At 41.3% G+C, this 22,125-nt stretch overlaps 1 protein-coding gene and 1 non-coding gene across 4 annotated transcripts; both read right to left on the bottom strand.

Moving 5' to 3' along the window:
- Positions 1–257: 257 nt before the first annotated feature.
- TRNAR-UCU (transfer RNA arginine (anticodon UCU)) lies at positions 258–330 on the bottom strand. Its single transcript has one exon. It is a non-coding gene; the product is annotated as a tRNA-Arg (tRNA).
- Positions 331–1,658: 1,328 nt separating this feature from the next.
- LOC142761722 (uncharacterized) lies at positions 1,659–16,355 on the bottom strand. 3 transcript variants are annotated; one of them, XM_075886569.1, is made up of 5 exons: positions 15,959–16,355; positions 15,357–15,437; positions 10,338–10,533; positions 6,209–6,259; positions 1,659–2,745 (listed from the first exon to the last, which is right to left on the bottom strand). In XM_075886569.1, exons 1-3 carry the CDS (start codon positions 16,145–16,147, stop codon positions 10,411–10,413), a joined length of 393 nt encoding a protein of 130 aa, XP_075742684.1. In that variant the 5' UTR covers positions 16,148–16,355; the 3' UTR covers positions 1,659–2,745; positions 6,209–6,259; positions 10,338–10,410. The 3 variants fall into 3 exon arrangements, with proteins under 3 accessions (XP_075742684.1, XP_075742685.1, XP_075742683.1); XM_075886570.1 differs by lacking the exon at positions 6,209–6,259 and having other exon boundaries at positions 10,334–10,533; XM_075886568.1 differs by lacking the exon at positions 6,209–6,259.
- Between the last annotated feature and the right edge of the window lie 5,770 nt (positions 16,356–22,125).

Genomic DNA, 22,125 nt, shown 5'->3' with positions numbered 1-22,125 from the left:
AATGAAAACGGATAACCCACTCTCGGCGGCACTCGCACCCGCAATCCCCGGTTTAGAAGACCGATGCCTTATTTGTTTGGCTACGAGGGCAATGTGCGAGCGATGCACTGGCGTTCCTTTCATTAGCGCTTTTACTTTAGGGGACAGTAGAACACACCATCGAAATTAAATTCATATAGGAGAAAGGGAAATGCACATGCTTTGGTTCAAGCAAGAAAACTGTAGCAGAAACCCTTTGTTAAGGAAAAAGGATAACCCACCCTCGGCGGGACTCGAACCCGCGATCCCCCGTTTAGAAGACCGATGCCTTATTCGTTAGGCCACGAGGGCGATGTGCGAGCGTTGCACTAGCCTTGTTTTCATTAGCGCGTTTACTCTAGGTTACAGTAAAACACACCATCGAAAGGAATATAGGAGAAAAGGAGCGCATATGCTTTGCTTCAAACAAGAAAACTGTAGCAGAAACCCTTTGTTAAGAAAAAAGAATAACCCACCCTTGGCGGGACTCGAACCCGCAATCCCCCGTTTGGAAGACCGATGCCTTATTCGTGAGGCCACGAGGGTGATGTGCGAGCGATGCACTGGCGTTCCTTTCTTTAGCACTTTTACTCTAGGTTACTGTAGAACACACCATCGAAAGGAATATAGGAGAAAAGGAAACGCATATGCTCTGCTTCAAGAATGAAAACTGTTGCAGAAACCCTTTGGTAATGAAAAAGAATAACCCACACTTGGTGGGACTCGAACCCGCGATCCCCGGTTAAGAAGACAAATGCCTTATCCGTTAGGCCACGAGAGCAACGTGCGATTGATGCACTAACGTTCCTTTCATTAGCGCTTTTACTTTAGGTTACAGTAGAACACAGCATAGCAATTAATATAGGAGAAAGGGAAATGCACATGCTTTTGTTCAAGCAAGAAAACTGTAGCAGAAACCCTTTGGTAATGAAAAAGGATAACCCACCCTCGGTGGGACTCGAACCCGATTCCCCCGTTTAGAAGACCGATGCCTTATTCGTTAGGCCACGAGGGCGATGTGTGAGCGTACCCTACTGAAAAATCCTGTACAGATAGGACCCGTATCATACGATGTTATTGGATACAGGTGATACAGGGATTATGGGCCATATGGGGGATACAGGGATTACGGGCCATATGGAGGATACAGGGCTTATGGGGTATATGGGCCATACAGGAGTTAAGGGTTCGTGGGTAATATAGTTGATAGGAGTCCGAGGAATTCTCCGGTCCTGCTGAAAATCATAATATAGTGCAAAAAAGAGAGAACAGTCACACAAAACCACACACCATATAATTTTAAGCAAGCATAAACTAGCCCAAAAACAAGCCCTTCTGCAGAACGACCCCGGTTGCTTTGGGCAAGTAGTAAGGGTCATAAGTAATGTTTGTCTAAGCATGGTAATAAGACTATACCAGTTTATAGTGTAAAAAATATGAATATGCCACAATGGGCAATATAATGGTGCTTCGAAAGTACAGTAGACTAAACGGGTGGAAGTGTTGTATGTAGTGTAGTGTCGGGACATTTGAGAAAAACAAGACAAATATTTTTGCATCGTCGAATTTATTTATATGATTACTATAATTTAGTAAATTCTTTACTTATTTGTTTAACTGTAAGTTAAAACATGAAGCAAAATACCATAAAGAGTACTGACACAAAATTTTGTGGCTAATATAGCCTGCGACATTGATTCCCTTGAACGTACATATATCTACAAATTGGATGAACAATTATAGCTCAGACGGCCAATTATATGAATATTAAAGTTTGCGTGCCTGATCCAGTGCTATATGCCGCATCTCGCATCATTGAATCACTGAAAGTGACCTGAAGCTGAGTCCCAACTTCCAGGTGCCACCATTGTTGCTGAGCTCAGAGTTGGCACAGCTACATTATTGACATCATAGTCGTTATTGCCTTTTGGCCACACTTGTGCTAGCAGGCTACTATTCAGCGACTGCTGTGTTCATGCCTAATGTAAACATGTGGAACGTGAGGATGCCTCAAGAAAATCTTTGCACCCGAACGAGAACGATCAACTTGACGACGACATTGTGCTGCACATGCAGCAGCAAAACAATGTGAGCACATAACGCAGGCAGCACAGAAGTGCGTCAGTGTTCTGTGTGTAAGAAGGAAGAAGAACAATACGCCATGGTGGGCCATCTCTTAAGCCAGAAGCGCCGAGCGGGAGCTGTTTGCCCCAGCGCCTTGATTACTTTGTCGGTTGTCACCGTCCACTTTCAATATTGATAGACCTGCTGTGCAAGTGCTACTTACACCTGGAAGCCCCGTTTTATGTGTACCATTTAGCACACTAGTTGGCATTTGTTGCATTCCGTGGCTTGTGTTCTTAGAGCTGTGCCAAGCTAAAACTAGTCTGTAATAAACAGACAGCAATTGTCCATCTGTCCCATGCTGCAGCAAGCAATCCACCACATTGTGACTAATAGGCTGTCAACAATGTTAATATTGCAAGACAAAAATTTGCGTCAGTACCTCTTTAAGCAATAATCACTAGCCACAACCTCCAAATTTCTCGCTGTCAGAGCCCCGTTCAGGGGCACTTGTTTGTCCTCTTGATGCACAAATACTCCAATGCGGGGCTACTATGAGGCTCTTGTTCTGAAGCTGAAGGACACTCCACAGGAGCTTTGTCGCCTCCTTGCATTACGACCGCAGCCAAGCCCACTGCTCCTTCTTCTGCCTCTCAAATGAACCTGCAGGGGAAAAATGTCTCTGTGAACCTTCTTTCTTGTGTGTGGGAGTTAACATCGTTACACTCACCCTCAAATTGTTGCTTTAACACTGAAAACTTACTAGCATAACTACTTCAAAAAATGAAGTTTCAATAGTGAAAATTGATCCACGAGGTTTCACAATTTTGAATTCAAACAGCTAAATAGAAGGTCTCACAGAAGAATATGCGTGGAGCTCTAGGCACGTGCATGAGTTGTGATCTGTGGCCTTAGCACAGCATTTAGAAGGGCACATGTCTTTTCTACTGAGAACGAAAAATGGGGTAAACATTTGAAGTAAACAATAAGTAGGGGTACGCAAATATTCATATTTTTGAATATCGTTTGAATAATATTTGCTATTTGATTCAATTCGTACGGCAAATTTTGCTATTTGAACTATTATAACTTACCAGAGACAAAAAATTGGGTCAATGTCTGACTGAAAGGGACCCTCCAAATTTTTAATATGTTTCACCTCATCACACTCGTATTGCATGAAAGCTGAATTTCTGGCTCTGCTACGGTCGCAAATGTACTGACTCTAGAAAAGGCTGATTCTAAAAAGGAGAAGATAGGTGTGGCAGAGACAAGGGCTTACTTATACTGCTTTTTGACCTGAAATTTGACCAACTCTTTGGCTGCATGAAATCGTGCATATGAACACATCTGTGCATATATAAATTCAATTGTGCATTGCCTTATTCTTTATAAGGCAACTAGGAAACGCTACCCTACCAACACTTATCAATTTTGCGAAAAGGAAGACTTTCATCCTATAAGAATAAACTTTGGAAGCCTCTCCAACTTTTTCTAGAATTTCACAATAGTATTTGAAAAAATTCTAGAAGTATTCGAGAAATTTTACAAAAATATTCAATTTGCACACACACTTCAATATTAGAATTCACTTTCTCACACATACTATAAAGTTCAAGAGAAGTGGGAAAACCAGAAATAGTTGAGCATTTTATCGCACACTCCTGCCACAGAGAATTATTCTTCTTGTTCTTCAAGCACTTTGATGATGTTGAAGCAGGCAAAACCATATAAAGCATAGCCAATTAAGGGCACACTTGCACCAGAGCGACCTTTTCCTCCTGTTCTTTGAGTGCCTTGACGGTAACACTTAATGTCCAGCAATTTAAGGGCCTCGATCATCTACTGTCATCACTTAAATCTTTTTCAAATTGTTCTTATATAGTGTAGCAGATGGCAGATATGCAGGAATTAGGCATGCTAAAATGGGCATTTCTTTCACAAATTCAGTATAGTATACACAACACTCTCCATGAAGCAGTTTAAGTGGCCCAGCAACCCTTTTCGAGCATGGTCAGAAAATGCTGCCGAGGGTAGTCGAGGCACCTGAGAGCATGTGAGACAGACATGATGGGGCAACACGCAGCCTGTAATTCATAATTTATTATCAGTCACCTGAAAAACGCTGTTTCCCCTAAACAAATAAGGCTCCAAATTCAACTGACTGCGCTTCAAGTGCAATTTGTACAACCGCAACCGGAGGCTGCCTTATGCCCGTGCACATGTTCGTGATTACACTGAGAAGAAGCCCCATGTTTGAAGAAAAAAAAAGGGGGGGGATAAAAGAGCTCAACTTCAGGACGCACGTTGATAAATAGGCATAGCTTCTTGTCCCCCAGTCATCCCCTCCTGCGTGGCTTTGTGTGAGCTCACTCGAACGAAAGGTGAAAGAAAGCACGTAAAGTATGTGACGAATTCCTGTAGCTCCGCTAGTATTTCGCAGATTGCAAAATTTTTTGCAACAGTCGATTTAGGATGAATTAAGTTTCTCTAATGAAGACATTTGATGATTACTTGGAAAGGCTTTTCAGGGCTTCTGCATTACAAGGCAATGCGAACATGTGCCTGTAACTTGAAGGTAGGAAATCTTCAACCTGATATGGTTTTGTTATGGCACAACGTAGTCATTACAATTCCAGCTTCCAGTTTTAAATTTAGTCGACCTGTTCCAAAACTTTACCCACTGTACAAACCACACCTTTATATCAGTAAATTGTCCAAAAATGAAGAAAATACAATTATTATGTGAGCAAATACAGTACATGGATATAAAAAAGATAAGTGCAAGCTGCAGGAGTATAAATGGCATATTCAGGCTGTATGAGGAATGTCGTGGAACTGGTAGAGATGAGTATTAATGCATCAACAGCAAACAAAAATTAAAAAAAGCAAAGCTGCCCAATTTGTTATTTATGAGGGCCAGAACTGTAAGCGGCAGTCCCCCCCCCCCTGGGTGCTGCCCCCCAAAAAGCAAAAAAGTGGATAGTTAAGTCAGCCATAAAATAAGGTGCTTCCACACAAGCATGCAATCACAGCTGACACAAATGAGCACTTAAACAGCATTAAAAAAGAAGCCCCCAAGCATAGCCTCTAATGAGCCCTTTGCAGCTACACGAGCTATCAACAGCTGTTTCTCTGAAGCATGCATGCTCCAGCACCGTCCTCTAAAAGAAGGCACCGCGCAATAGCCAGCATGCTTCACACCAAATGCTGGTGCAAAAGCCCCCCCGAAAAATGAGAACTCAGGACACAATGTCATGTAGAAGCTTCAACAGTGCTATGAAAAAAGCATGCAAGAAACTTATTCATTTCAAGGCTTTGCCTTTGTTTTGCTATGCATGGATGAGTCATGTCAATATTCCTCGAACCAGGGTGCAAATGGCAACTATTGGCACCCTTGTTCAAGAATCATAGCAATTGAGAATCGAGATTAGCAGTAACCTCTTTTGGATTCAATCTCACTTAACTCTACAAAACAAAACGCTGGTTAAAGCAAATGTGAGTGCTCCCAAGAGTGAAGGGTTTTTGTGCTGTTAGTGACCAATGACCAAGTCTGGTGAGTCAACTTACGAGTCCGTTAAAATATGATTATCTTTTTCACCTATAGTTTCAGTGCTCCATAAAAGCAATATATTGCATAATAGGTGCTCCAGCTGGCACCTTGCAGTGTCTCGTGGCAGTGTAGCGGCCTCTCTCCACATGAAATCGCGCCTTGAGCTCTCAGTTTTCACAGCTCACACATATCTCAATGCACAAGCATTTGTGCACCGACTCAATATTTATAGCTGAGAGGCCAGAACTACAAGAGGGGGGGGGGGAGTCGAGGTTCCTTGACATGCCCTCCTGTGAATTTCTTCCCGGGACATTCTCATAAAATATCTGAGGTGCCATCTCTTTGAATAGAGATTACCTTACTGGGTTGCAGTCACTATATAAAGGTGTGAGATTGAAAGGTTGTAACTGGAGCACCAATTATGCAACACATTGCTGTTAGGGAGCATTGAAACCATGTGTGGAAAAGATCATCAACTGGAGCACCAATTATGCAACACATTGCTGTTCAGGAGCATTGAAATCATGTGTGGAAAAGATCATCATATTTTAACGGACTCGGAAGTCTACTCACCAGACTTGTCAGACTTGCAATGAGCAGCGAGTCTGAGTCCACTAGTAAGGCCTAAGGAAAAAATATATTTCATGAGTGAGTGTGAATGATTCGCAGATTTCTTTTTAACCTATGCAGGGTGCTGCTCAATATAAGCACGCAGAGACAGGGTAAATGCAGAAGTGGTTCAGCTGGTAAGGCAATGTGTTATGATATAGAAGAGTTCTTCGGTTGTCCAGAGAAGTGTTACATTATTAAGTAGTACCATCGATCATCTTACATCGCTGCCGAGAAAAACACTGACCAGAAAAAATTTGAAACAATGCAGTGTGATGTTTTGCATACAAAACAACTCCTAATAGCACCTTAATAGGGCATCAGTCAGTCGGTCTATGATGAAGATTTTATAGATGATGCTGTGCAGTCACTGAGGAGGTGTTTTGAAAGAGAGTCTCGACACTGAGGAGTAACAAGTATTCACCGACTGCAGCAGGGGAGCTCCTGGTCAATACTGCAGTCTACATGGAGGGACTAGTCGGGCTGGTGATGAAATCATTGCTTGAAGGATTGAATATTCTGGAGTGCCTGAGTTTCATGCTTGCGATGAGTAATACTTGATGATTGTCTCACCATCATTGTTAGACCCACTTGAGTTGTCCAGTGATTTAACTAGCCATTCATTTAGAATAAAATATTGCAATGGCAATTATATGGACACTTTCAACAGCTGCTACCATTGAACATAAGGGCGCAGTTATGAGTGCTGGTGCGTGCTATTTGAATAAATATCACTACACGGCTTGTTTACGTGGTGTGCTCTCAGCACTTTCTATTCGTTGAGACTACCGACAGCACAAAAACCCACTCACTCTCAGCAGCACTGACATTGACTTTAACCAGTGTTTCGTTTTGTGAAATGGAATCTGAAGAGTTAAGTGCTAATCTTTGTATAGCATTCCCATTTGCTCCTATTTCCTTCATTGCTTCGTGCTCGTAACAAAACTCTGAGCTAAGACTTATCTTTGGACCCCAACCAGCATTTGCTGGCGTGCTAAAACAGGGGTACAACAGCCGAAATAGTATTTGGAGCAATTTTTGGAGCAGCAAAATGTTACTTTTGGAGCACTAAATTCCAAGTTCGAAGCTGGTTATGGAAAAAAAGAACATGCATATTTATCATGACATAGCGAATTTGGAGCACTATAAAAAAGGTGGCTTACATTTAGAGAAAAAACATGTATAAACAATTCAACATAACCTAAATTATGTAGTGTGAGCATACTATTCATTACTATTTCAATGAACGTAGTATTTTGAACCACCTTGCTAAGGAACCAATGATAAAGTCCATATTAGCGTTTACTGCACCTGTTAAATCAATTGACAAACTCTGAGAATTTCAATATCAATCTGCCGATATTGTGAGCTTGAAATTTGGAAGATTCGTAAAAACGAGAAGTAGAGGTGGTGAAAAAAAAATTGGCGCACAATTTAGTTTATTTCTGAAGAGAAGCATAAATGTCACACACTGCTTCAAATGATTGACAGTAGCTTATTTATACGTCAGTAATTATACTGGTACTCAGAATTTAATGGTGTACAAACGCATGAGTAACTGAGCAAGATGTGAAGTGTCCCAGTATCGCGAACAGCCCCTTGTAAATCTCAACACGCTTTTTCGCAGGCACCGGTCTAGTGCGGCAAAGGTGACTCAAGCAGCTTTAGAACGAAAGTCAACAAATTTTCTTACCGCTCACCACCCCCCTCCCACCCACCCTTTTCAGCATGGGGCTATGTGCCGCTTCGGCTACCTTGCAAGACGAGTTTGACCAGATAAAGTAACAACGGCGCACCCCCGTTGCCCCGGCGTTGGTACTAGATATCTATCGCCAAGACCGTGGCAAGGACGCAGCTTCCAGCCAAAATTTGTTATTTGCCACTGCTAAGGTAATCAACACCGGCATTTACAGCACGTCGAAGCATTATTAAGCCATATCCGCGTTTCTGGCAAGAGAACTTACATTTTGCGCGAAGGGTTGGCGCAACACATTTTTGTTTTAAAGTTCTGCTATCCCGCCGATACGTATCTGTTGTGGTCAGCGGACCGATAGACATGCAGTGTTGTTACTTTATCAGGTCGATCATGTCTCACGAGCATAGGGTGGGTGGCTAGATTATTTTAGGTATATTCTAGGCAGTTTACTTCGGGTTTGCACGCTTTTAGTGATGGTGCAAAGCTGCAGGTGGCCGACACGGCCTGCATTGCTCAGCGCAATTAGTACACCTGAAAAAAATTGAGGCTTGCTGGGCATTTTGGCGCAGCGTGGTGCAAATTTAACAATTTCACTGGTTCGGCCCAGCTCGGTGCAACAATCGGGAATTGTATCAAATTGGCGCAATTGGCACAGCTGCTGCACCCCTGCTAAAAGGGCCTGATGTTAAACTGTTCAAGCTTTAGCAGTGCATTTTGGGGGATGTTAAGTCAGCCATTGGAGTCTACCCGGTCACTGCCTCCAATTAAGGGGTAGCGACAATAACTTTTCTGCTCTATGTATCTACTTTGCCATTATTGAATATGACAGCTCTGCGGGTGTATGTAAACACTGCCTTACTTCAGAGCACTGTGTTGATTAGAGAAGACCGGCAAGTCCCAGACTTCCACGTATTTTTTACCCTATTGTAATCATTTTTGAGCATGTAATGATAGCAAGCAGAAGTTTATACTAATTTGTTCAGAGCCTTGCGTTCTATTTACCGAACCAAAGTATGGTTTACTTTATTTAAAAAATGTGCAATTTTTTGCTCCTGTACATAATTTTGGACATTTTGCACACTTTCTTTAGGATCAAATGAAAGTTATTCTAAAGGATCAAGTTCAGTTCAGTACACCACCATGTGTTGCTTGAGTACGTACACAAACAATCAGCATGACATCTTTTGCCATTTTAAAATTATCATACTGACATAACAAAAAATGCCATTTCGAGAAGATGGAGTTCTACTTATGCAATAAAAATTGCACATTTTTTTTCTGTGCTGACTTATTTTTTTTACTGTGCCACCTTATCTAATTCACTGTGTCTGACTTCGGTAAATGCTTAAACAACACTAGTTGGACAGCCTTTTCTTTTTGCTAAAAAATGCTAAACTTCATGCTTTTCGTCAATTTAGAAAGAAAATAAGCTACAAATATACCATATATAAAAGGGCCATTTGCTTTCAGGTCGCTTTTTTCAGTTGATTAAAAAAAGATACGCAGGATGAGGACAATACTGTAATATCTCAAGCAAGCGCCCCAACATAAGCAAGTTCCATCCTCTCTCTTTCAAGATATTTAAAACATGTACGAACAACTGAGCAAGCACTCCCCCCCCTCCGCCTTTTTGCCATTTCTGTAGTTTCCTTCACTTCCTTTATTTAGAAGCGCAACGAGGTTGCAGAATCATAGTGAATTCATGCATATTTATTAAAGTGTATCAGTTTCGTTGGAAGCACATGCGATTTTTTCGCCATAATCTTGATTTTTTGATGCAAGACGGAGCAAGAACCCCGCCCCCCCCCTCCAAATCTCGTCACCTTCACCATAGTGGGAGCACTCGCTCAGGATTGCACGGTACACGAAAATTGTAGAAAAAGAATCTGCTTTCATATCTAGTAAACAATGAAAAAGTACTTTCTTCTAACGTTTGCTTACCCTGCTTCCTTCATACACAAAATTAATAACATAACCCTTACAAATATTATTTAGTTCTGTAGCAAGGGAATATGCTGCCCGCTGATATTGTGAACTGCTCTTCTGTCAAATTTATGAACAGAATTCAGAACTTATCTTAACACCTGTATACTATACAATGTGCATATTTCTTGCTCTTACTTGCTTTGTACATAAGTTCGATTTATTTTCCTCACATTTTTGTGTATTCAAGTTCAACCCATTCCTGCATTGGCCCGAGAAGGGGCCTGCAATATTGTAAAATAAAATAAAAATAAGCTACTTCGAAATTCACATAAACTTGGTTCCCTACACTGACAGACACACGTAGTTTCAACCCTGTTCAAGAAGCATGAAGTTGGCAGACTTGTCAATTATTCTGCCCATTGAAAACATCAGTGCTATTGAAAGCTAAATTTCCTAACAGTACACACTTGCCTGACAGCTTCTTCTTGAAGCATGTGAAGCCCTGTCAAGGTGAGGCATCATTGGGAAGGACTGTGGTAGCGGCTCAGAAGTTGTAATACTGGTTGTGATGCAGCAATGGCTGAAGTGAAATATAGGTCGTGGTGGTGGTAGCAGCAGCTGCAGTGTTTCTGCCGAAGGTGCCTGACCTGGAGGATATCACTAAAACCTAAGGGGTGACAGATAATAGGCATTAAGAAATCATGAAAAAGAATGTTCACTACATTATAGAAATTTGCAACTTAGAGTAATGGACAGCTGAGCTTGTTGGTAGAGATTTATGTTGGACTTCTGTGAACATAATAAGCGAGAAGCGTAGCATGTAAAGGGTGTGTCGTGGGTAGTACCTACATTCACAACATAGCTCAGGGGCTAAAGAGAGTGATAAACAGATACAACATAAATACATTATGGCCACCAATAGACTAGGTACTAGGCGAGATATAATGTCATGCTGAAAAACATCGAGAGGGGACAAGAAGCTGGACTCACATTTGTTTCGTAAACACACCAAAAATTTTGTTGATTACCATACAGGCGTAAAGTAACATGTTCCTTTTAGCTTCGGCCATACCTACATAGGGAAGATGGGCCACTGTTAACTATAGATGAATGAAAAAGAAGAGAGCGCGAACTACAGGCTCACCAAAAATTCTATCTTTAAATTGTCGAAGGTGTGTTGAAAGCACAGGCCGACCAAAAAAAAAGTGAAGCTCACTCAATCGCAAAATGTATTTGCACATATAGCTCATTCAGATTCTCATTTATGGCCCAATCCGAGTTTGACTGACTCGGCTTGTGAGGAAGTTTGCCGACCTATGGCTGAGAGGGGTTCTGAAGTCTGCCATTCCTTTCCTCCAAAGCCTCTATTTGTTGCTCAATCCACTCGTTCCATTGTAAAAATTTTCTCTTTCTGGAGGAGGCTCAATCAAACAAGCTTTTAATTGCCAGAGCCATCCTACAGGGCTCTTTTTCTTTCTTGAATCGCTGCCTTCTGCGACTTTTTTTTTGAAGGGGTGGGGGGGGGCCTTGGGAGTGTATATAAAACCCAAAATTTTACCACTCAGTAGAGACGCTCTAAATGCCATAAAATCCAGAGTAAGCACTCCTAACAGAGCAAGCACCTCCCTACTTTCTTGCTAAATAGAGGTGCTAAATAAGTAGCCTCTTATCCTCTACCACCATCTTCACTGTTTTCATTTCCCGAGTGAATGCGAAATAAAGCCGTGTAGGCATGGGCATTCAAGAAAGTGCTTAAGTAGACGCACAGATGTGCATTTTTTATTCTCAGTGATTCTTCCACTTCCATGTTAAATATTGACCGATGACTGAGCAAGAGCCTACTCTTCAAACCTTGTCGAATTATCATTCACTCTCCAGGAGCACTTGCTGAGAATTTTTCGATAAACACAACATACTACAAAGTCTGTACTTTCCAGTTACACGTACCTCAAGACTAGAGTTGCAGTAACTACCTTACTAAGTCATATATTACTTCATAGGTAGCCATGAATATTCACTTGAATATCATACTGTCTGCTGTGTTGCTGACTGCAACAGCTGCATGTGCTCCTTAATTTATAACTATGCAATAATTGCACATCATATTTGCAGACTGATGTTTATGCAGTGATTTAGCCACATGAATTTATGCAAATCATTACAAAATTAACTGCTTCATGAACGTAACAAACATAGAGTCAGCATGAGTATAACTTGAGAAGCTTGCTTTGGCATGTTGACACTCCTGAGATACATTTCAGCTCATAAAATACAATGCCTATATTTTTCAAAGTCAAACTGGCCTCCGAATAAAAAGCAATTAAAATTTCATGATGCAACGCATATGTGTTGTACGATTTCTTTAGTGTGCCTGTCAATCTTATGAGGTCACAGCTTTAAGTTCTTGACGCAAAACCCATGTAAGCTTGCCTCGGATAAGTGTGAAATGTGTGCTAGAATTCAATTTCAGGGTGCTCAGCAGTGCAGTGCAGCTGAAATTCATCGAATATTGAGCAATGTGTACAGCACCACTTTCAATACATGACAGCAAGGCACTGCAATAGTGTAGGAAATTAGAAGCATGATGTACAATATTTACAATGCAAACTGACTGGGAATGAAGCAAGTGTAAAACTATGATTTTGTTGACTGAACGGATCAGATAATTCGGTAAAATCATGGGGTCAGAATTTTTGGGCTGAGTAATTCATTTCCCAAAATATTGCAGTCAGCTCAATACAGCACAGCTGGTATACCATGGTTGGACACAGAGTGAGACTCTAGTGCTGCAAACTGCGTGCAGTCAGTTCCGAAAATGCTGACTGGTCATGAAAACAAAACGATAAACGGGTGCCATTTTGACATTTCTCTGGCACTACCATGATGTACTCCAGAACTGAAGGTGCAATACAAACAGAAGCATTCCGATAAGCGCAAAGAAATTCAAGTGAACCTTCTCCAAGAAGAAGTGCATGGCTGCTGTGTTTGGGGAGATAAATGGTGGTGTTTCCTTGATAAAATAGGTGAGGCTTAAACCCACAAAGACTCATGAGATTTGCCATCTGCATCGGCTCCTAGTTAAAGATATTCGTGACACGCTGTTTCGCTGGCCACGCTTTTGGAGACGTAGACAGGGCTTTTCTTTCAATTGTGTTGAAATCTAGTCATTTGCACAATCATAGTCGGCTGTGCAGCTGTCGAAAATAGTGTTAACGGGAAAAAATGTTCAGATTCCCTTTGAACAAAGATAGAAAATTGAAGGAAATTTTGTGGAGAGACATGGTGAGTGGTATATGTCTAGCGTAAGGTGAGTAATATTTAACGACAATCCTGCATGGATGGTTTCGTTTGACACATTCGGTATTTATGTACAGGCGCTCCAAGCAAAGATCCATGGCAGGTTGACTACGTGCCATCAACATATTGGCACGTCGAAAGAGAATCTAAGGCGCCAAGACTGAAGTACAAAAGTCGTTTGGATGTGTAGTTTTCATCAGCACAACCACAATCACTATCTACACAGCTACGACAAGCATACGGCATTTGTTTTAAAATGCACGGCCGCTATGCAACGTGCAGCCAGCTCTGAGCTTGATACAGAAAACAGCAAGACAGAGCAGCCAACAGCCACACGATATCATGCCAGGGGTGACACCGTGGAATCCACGGCACCGATTGCAGTGATGTACACACAATTAGTAGTGGTTAAGAAGGCGACGACTTCGTACCAGTTGGAAAAAATGATGTGTCAGTAATGCTATGTAGACAAGAAAGGGCGCTCCACTATTCTATATATAGAACAGGTATACAATGTGTTGCTAGTGATTTCAACTGTTCCTCCAAGCATTCATTACGTAGTAAATTTATTCATACCTGATCTGGTACACATGCGAGCAGGACAGGTAACGAGGCTTAACAAACACGGTGCCTGACTGTGAGGTGAGCATCGCCTATACCAGCTTGTTCACAAAAACGATGCAATGCCGAAACGCCTAAGAAGCTCGGCTTTACTAAATAAAAGTCGATGTCATTCATGAACATTTTACCAGGCCGTCACCGCTGAACACGTAGTTTTAGTAACATATGATACTCATTGCACATGGTGAACGTTGATACAAGATACTATATATCCAACAATCTGAGACAGCGACAGAGTGTTTCAATTGCAAATGCAAAAACAGCTGAGCGCCCTCACTGAGGCAAACACGCACAAATAAGCACATTAGTCGGTGATGTGCATTATTATGCAAGTGTAAAATTAGTTGAAAGACGTGACAACCAAGGCCACGCCACTTAAAAGAAAACACATAATTGTGATAGCACATACAGTCGGTTGTTTGCCACTTCAAATGAAAATATTATTTGGCAATCACAGCACATGCTTCTCTTTTGTGGTCAGTCGTAGGTGCGGCCATGCTATTGTGTGCCAGAAATTTGCAGCATAGGCGTCGGGTTACCATGAAGAAAGCGAGTGACACGGATAAACGCCAATACTCAAGGAGTGATGCAGCACGCAGAGAGCCATTGAAATGGTAGCTGGTGCAGATGGCATGAATCCCATGAGCATTTGCAAGTTTATGCCTCACTTATTCATGGGACATGGCATGACCCTCACTGCAGTATTGTTGGTCTAACTCTCAAATGTCTACAGAGCGCAATTAAGAATAAGCAAAGAGAGACATAAGACACTGTCTTTTTTTTCATGACAACAAGGGGCCACAGAGGAAGCAGCGGGAAGTTCAGTCGCCCAACACCATACAGACTCAACTTAGCTATCTCTGATTGCCATATTTTTGCTAACATGAAATGCTGGCTAGGAGGCCTGTGCTTTCACCCGGTCCTGTTCTTCGCTCTGCTGCTTGATGCAGACTCGCTTACTGAACTTCTAGGCGGAGAGTAAAGGAATTTGCAAGGTAGACAGTTCTGATGAAGCCCTTGATCAACATTTGTTGTGCTGAATACTAAATCACTGAGACTCTTACATTACTAAGTCAAAAGTGTGGTTGCTAACTATTAGTGCTGTTCTTTTTCTTTGTAAGAATCATCCCGGCAAAACTGACGTATTTACGTGTGGTGTCAGTATTGTTACTAATTATTTCTGTACCATTCTCCTTTCTTGTAATTCCACTGCAGCTTGGGCTATGCTAGGCTGCAGTATTGTGAATAAATAAATTAATGAGTTGGTGCTACACACTGTCAAATGTCTGAATCAAAATGGCAAATATGTACAGATGTAGCTGGTATATGTACCTAAACATTTCAAATTAAGCAGTCTTCATTTTCGCTCTGGTTACTACTTCACGACCGAACAGAACTTGAAAAAAAAAATTGCAACATAGAATGAGTGACCCTTGCCTAGCCAATTAGCACAAATGTACATGAATGAGCGACTATTGTATAGATGTGCGGCTTGTGAAAGCAACCAGGACATTGGAAGTTAGCATTTTGTGTATGTTGTTAAAATAAGTTTTACTATTAAACCACATTTACCTTCCAAGTTCTGACGTTCCTTTCACAGTCGTCACTCTGGTAGAAAAGATTGTGTTGCACGGCGAGTCGTTTCTTCTCCATCTGCACGAGGTCAGTAAAAATAGTTTAATCAGAGAACACATAAAGTTGGAGAGCAGGCTACTATAAATAACCACACAAATGAAAACGTAGAATGTGTGACTATTACATGCGAACAATAAATAAATGCAATGTAGTGCAGGTTTGCCATCAGGAATAGCGACGTCGACTTGTTCATATATTAATAACTCTACCAGTGTCACACCGGACATTTCCAGCCCCATCAGGGCCGACCCGAATGCGGTTTTTGATCGCGATCAACAGTGCCAGCTACAACTTAGGTCACTGTGCAGCCGCACATAATACATTTTGATCCAGATCGGTCATGATTGCGATCGAAAGATCCCATGGGACACGACCGCGCGGTATCAGGTGCAGCATGACAACATACACAACACACGGATAAAATGTGCCACATAAAAAAATAAAACACACTCGCACTCAAACATGTTTTCGTTGTGCCCTCCTTTGTTCGCCTAAACGCACGCCAGCGAAAACGTCATGGAAAATAAAATGACACTCACCTCAAAGAAGGTGGACATCCCTGTAATAGCAGCTCTTCTTGATGTCCTTACCCGGCTCACTTTGCCGATAATGGCCTTTTTTGCCATATCGGCAACGCTCAGCGATATGAAGCACTTCTCGAGGTTGTCCACAACGGCGCGGTAACCGTCTCCGCAAATGACGAACGTGACTTTTGGTGCACCCCGCATTTCAAATGACTTCTCATGGTTTTACTGAACCATGTCTGTTTCACACCTGCCGCACAGTTCGAAGAGGCATAGAGGCTGCACACCGGAAACGTTTAAATCCGGTAGCACAAGACAAGCAACAAACCCCTTCGCACAACCTGCAAGCGCCATATTGACGACGAATGACTCCGAAATGGGCTTGTCTTGGCCGCTTGTCGTTAACCGACTCTCCCGCAGTTACAATGAAAAAAAAACTCGAAGCTGGCGAGAAAGAGAAAACTCATTGACACAATTTCAAATTCATAAACTCACGTTTTTTTGCGCTCATAAAAAAGCATGTAGTAAGTTTGATTGGTCTCAATAGATTTTTTTTTCACGCTACCAAAAATTTGTATTTTGGCTTCCGTAGTGCGGCTGTCAGGTGGTGTTGACTTATAGCTCGTAAACATCCGGTCGCGCAAAAATGCAAATGGCAGTTAAGCATTCTGCGATGATCCCGTTGATTCTCATCGACGCAGTAACAAACTGGACCTACCTACAGCGGAGAGCATGTGGAAAAAAAAAGCTTTTTTGAACTTCACTAAGCTTCCCAGCTGATTATTGTTCAGCAGCATGCCGTGACGGCATACGTTAACTGGCGTACATAAGCATACATAATCGCCAAAAGAACGTGACCAGTACACCCAACTTCGAGGAGACCAACAGAAAAAAAACACATAAAAAATAAAATTCGTCCGTGTTAATCTAGATTAACGACGAAAGCATAAAGCGCAGATCTGCGAGATGTTGACTATTTTTTGTTCAATACACAGAGTAATGGTAGAGATATTCTCGCCTGGGCCCTGTAATTAGTGTGTGGTGTTGTTTAGAATTTTTTCACGAACCGTAAGTGTTACATAGATGAGTATTCAGCTGACCTTACTGTATCTGTAAGCATTAATATGTTCTTTATTTTGTATATGCATATGCCAGAATTCAGCGTAATAGTGTAAAAACAGCTGAGCTGAGGAGAATTATCTTTGGCTAAGTTGTAAATTATGCGTAAAGCTCTGTTTTGAATAAGGTGGAGCTTCTTTAAAGTGCTGCTAGTAGGAAGAACAATTAAAACGTGAGACAGCTTAACGCACGAGACTGGCCTGCACATCCCTCAGCAACTTTTATGTTAACCAAACTTCTAGAATTTTACATGGCTAGCACATTTTTTTATGTTTCCAGAGCTGCAAGTCACTGATTCCTGTCATAGCGCATGCTTCACCCCGTGGCCAAAAAGTGATCCCTCTCGTATTAGCCACGACAATTTCTAGGGTACTTTTTCCAGTCACGCTCCATTTTTACTAACCAAAAATTCTACGAAGATTACGATAGTACTTAACGCACATTCAACGCGCAGCTTCTTGTTTAAGCAATGCTAACTGCAGCAACATGCACTCCGCAGTTGTAGAAACATAACATTAATTCGCTACATGTTGCCACTAAAACTGCCGGTGCTCAAGCTTCACGCACACCACTATGTGCATTCAAGGAGCCGCGAACTAAGCGGAACGCCTACAGCCACTTCAGGACAATCGAAGCCTGCCACACTGCATGCGCACAAACTTCATTCATAAGGAATGAAAGCGAGGAGTGGGGAGACAGCCTGTGTGACTGAGGAAGCAAACGAGGCTGCAGTCGCTCTTGATATCTACAGACTCCGCGCTTACTATCTCGTCTTCGATCTATCGGTTACCCCTCCAACGCAGACAGCGAAGCCGCATGACCGAGGAGCACACGCCTTGAGATCAGCTCTCTCACACAACTGTATTATCGGTGCCATAAGTGCATGGTCATCGGCAGGATTCTCTCTTGAGGGGTGAAAATGGCTGGTGTAGGGCGAAAGCACTGCCATAGCTTGGGTGGGTGCAAGTGCTAGTGAGGCTTGAGGGGGACAACTACCCAATTTTTTCCCCTTACTGACACCCATGCATAAGTGTGCAAAACAAAATGAGTAATATATACTAACAGTCTTGTTAATAATAAGTTAAACAAGAAACAAACCAGTATGATTCTCTATGTGACTCCTAGCTGGCATAGGATCCAGTGTTTCTCATGAGTGCTAATCAATATTAACATGCTGATGTCAAAGTGACGCATAAGAATTCACAAGTTATAAGACTCAATTGCCATCATATTACGGAAATTCAAGCTTGACACAAAGTATTTCTTGGTTTTGTTTTATGAGTGTAATACTTCCTTAAAGTAAATAAAAAGGGCTAACACTAGACACTTCTCTTCAATTCTTTGAAGAATGAATTCTCTCTGCAGTTACACTACACCAACGTTTTCTTTAAACCATGCTTGCATGGCACTGCAAGATTACGTCACTCAATAAAATTAGAGAGATGTCTTCAAATGACGTTTTCTAGGTCTTTAAAGAAAACTCAAAACAGGCAAGCAGAAAATGCGCAACTTTGTGTCACACAATTACTCAGATAACATATTTCAAACAATGCAAATTCGTGCACCACATCATTCGAACTGAAGAGCTAAAGGTCAAAATACTCATGTCTTGCAAACAAAAGTGGCTCAAGTCGTTGTTTTGAGCTTCCATGCATTGCTTTGAATGGTTTATGAGTGTGTTTGGTGGCACAAGCTTTCTTCTTCCTGAAACTTGGCTGGGCTATCACAGAGAAGGCGCACAATAGCATATGATTCTCCACGCTATGTTTTGTGCACTTCCATCTGAACCATTGAAAATGGCTTGTTGCACGCTTACGTGTACAGCATCATCCCCATTGGACAGCTATTTGTAACAATACTCATGTCACAGCACATGAGCATCTTGTGCACAAAGCAAAGCGTGGAGCATTATTTGCTATTGTGCACCTTCTCTGTGATAGCACGGCCATGCGTCAGGAACAAGAAAGTTTGTGCCACTAAACACTCTTGTCAACTATTTTAAGCAATGAGTGGAAGCTCAAAACAACAACTTGAGCCACTCTTCTTTGCAAGACATAAGTACCGTGACCATTAGCTGTTCAGTTGGGATGATGCGGTACATGAATCCGTACAACAAGCTGTTTTCAAGGGTTCAGATAGAAGCACACAAAACAAAGTGTGGAAAATTATTTCCTCTTGTCCACCTTCTCAGTGATAGACACAGCCAAGTATCACAGACAAGAATTCTCGTGCCACAATAACATTCTCATGAACCATTTAAAGCAATACGTGGAAACTCAAAATGAAAAATTGAGCCTCATTTGTTTGCAAGACAGGAGTACCATTGCGAATAGCTGTCCGATGGGCATGATGCTGTACATGCAAGCATATAACAAGACGTTTCGAAAGGTTCAGATGGAAGCGCACAAAACAAAGCGTGGAGAATTATTTCCTCTTGTCCACATTCTGAGTGAGAAACACAGCCAAGTATCACAGACGAGCATTCTTGTGCCACAAAAACACTCTCATGAACCATTTCAAGCATTACCTGAAACTCAAAATGAAAAATTGAGCCCCTTTTGTTTGCAAGACATAAGTACCATTGCGAAAAACTGTCCAATGGGCATGATGCTTTACATGCAAGCATATAACAAGACGTTTTGAAAGGTTCAGATGGAAGCGCACAAAACAAAGTGTGAAGAATTATTTCCTCTTGTCCACCTTCTGAGTGATAAACACAGTCAAGTATCACAGACAAGCATTCTTGTGCCACAAAAACACTCTCATGAACCATTTCAAGCAATACCTGGAAACTCAAAATGAAAAATTGAGCCCCTTTTGTTTGCAAGACATGAGTACCATTGCGAATAGCTGTCCAATGGGCATGATGCTGTACATGCAAGCATATAACAAGACGTTTTGAAAGGTTCAGATGGAAGCGCACAAAACAAAGCGTGGAGAATTATTTCTTCTTGTCCACCTTCTGAGTGATAAACACAGCCAACTATCACAGACAAGCATTCTTGTGCCACAAAAACACTCTCATGAACCATTTCAAGCAATACCTGGAAACTCAAAATGAAAAATTGAGCCCATTTTGTTTGCAAGACATGAGTACCGTTGCAAATAGCTGTCCAATCGGCATGATGCTGTACATGCAAGCATACAACAAGCCGTTTTGAAAGTTTCAGATAGAAGCGCACTAAACAAAGCGTGGAGAATTATTTCCTTTTGTCCACCTTTTGAGTGATAAACACTGCCAAGTATCACAGACAAGAATTCTTGTGCCACAATAACATTCTCATCAACCATTTAAAGCAATACGTGGAAACTCAAAATGAAAAATTGAGCCCCTTTTGCTTGCAAGACATGAGTACCGTTACAAATAGCTGTCCAATCGGCATGATGCTGTACATGCAAGCATATAACAAGACGTTTTGAAAGGTTCAGATGGAAGCGCACAAAAGAAAGCGTGGAGAATTATTTTCTCTTGTCCACCTTCTGAGTGATAAACACAGTCAAGTATCACAGACAAGCATTCTTGTGCCACAAAAACACTCTCATGAACCATCTTAAGCAATACATGGAAACTCAAAATGAAAAATTGAGCCCCTTTTATTTGCAAGACAAGAGTACTGTTACAAATCGCTGACCAATGGGGATGACGCTATACATGCAAGCATACAACAAGCCGTTTTGAAAGGTTCAGTCAAAAGCACACAAAACAAATCGTGGAGAAATATTTGCTAATGTACACCTTCTCTGTGATAGCCCAGCCAAGTATCACGAAGAGGAAAACTTGTGCCACTAAACACTCTTGCCAACCTTTTCAAGTAATGCATGGAAGCTCAAAACAACAACTTGAGCAACTCTTGTTTGCAAGACATGAGTATCGTGACCATTAGCTGTTGAGTTGGAACGATGTGATATATGAATGCGTACAACAAGAAGTTTTCAAAGGTTCAGATGAAAGCACACGAAACAAAATCTTGAGAACTATTTGCTCCTATTTAGCATTTGAGCAATAAACACAGCCAAGTAGATTTTACGAGCAAGCAAGCTTGTGCCACCCAAACACTTATTCAACTATTTAAAGTAATGTATTGAAAGTTAAACTGTATATTTGAATCAATTTTGTTGTAAGACAGGAGTAGCATTAGAAATACTTAGTTGGCCAGTGGTGAAGATACTTTGATGCAGACGTACAATAAGCCGTTTTCAAAGGCTCAGATGGAAGCACACCAAAGAAAATTTTATAATTATTTGCTCTTATTCTGATTCTGAAAAATAAACACAGTCAAGTACCGTTCACAAGTGAGCAAGCTTGTGCGAAGCCAACCAAACTCTCAGATCGACCGTTTTGAGCAGTGCATAGAAAATTGATCTGAATATTGGATGTAGTTTTCTTTCAACAATACCAGTATTGCAAAACCTTTTTAATGTGTTTGTATGTAAATATTTTGTACTTGTACAGATTAAAGACTTAATAGATATCTTTCATTGTGTGTGTTTATACCAGAGAGCGCAATTGCTATGTCGTAACAGAGACGCCTTGCCTCTCGACTGTGTCTTGTGCACTTTTTCCTCGAGGTCCAAGCTTCGTAGAGCTCATTCGCACTCTTCCTTGGCAGTCCTGCATGGCCCTTTGTGCTTTGTGCCTTGGTTCAATGACAGAGCACGTGATCGCGGCTTGGTATATCTCTCCTGAATATAAGGATTAATTATCTTTTATCTTCTTGTGTATGTTCATATATTAGAAAATTACTCACTCACTATTTTCTGTTAGAGATTTCTCATAGAAAGAATATTTATTGCACAAATACAACATTTAAAATATTCTTTTTTTTCATAAATTGAACAGCAATATTTGTGCAAATATAACACGTGTACAACTAAGGTGATCAAATGAAATAAAGTTTTTTGGTAATTATCTGATATACTTATCTGTTATACTTTTGCACATATTTGGATCTCATGATATGAACTAGTTAAAATTGGTTATTTCTTGAGGTTGTGTACAGCCAACTAATGGAGCTGAAAAACTTAGTATTTTAGCCCTTTCAACACACCAAAAAAAACAAAAA

The sequence above is a fragment of the Rhipicephalus microplus genome, chromosome 2 (assembly GCF_043290135.1).
Source record: "Rhipicephalus microplus isolate Deutch F79 chromosome 2, USDA_Rmic, whole genome shotgun sequence".
Lineage (NCBI taxonomy): Eukaryota > Metazoa > Arthropoda > Arachnida > Ixodida > Ixodidae > Rhipicephalus > Rhipicephalus microplus.
Note: the sequence above shows the minus strand (reverse complement) of the source record. Positions and strands in the feature narration are given on the sequence as shown.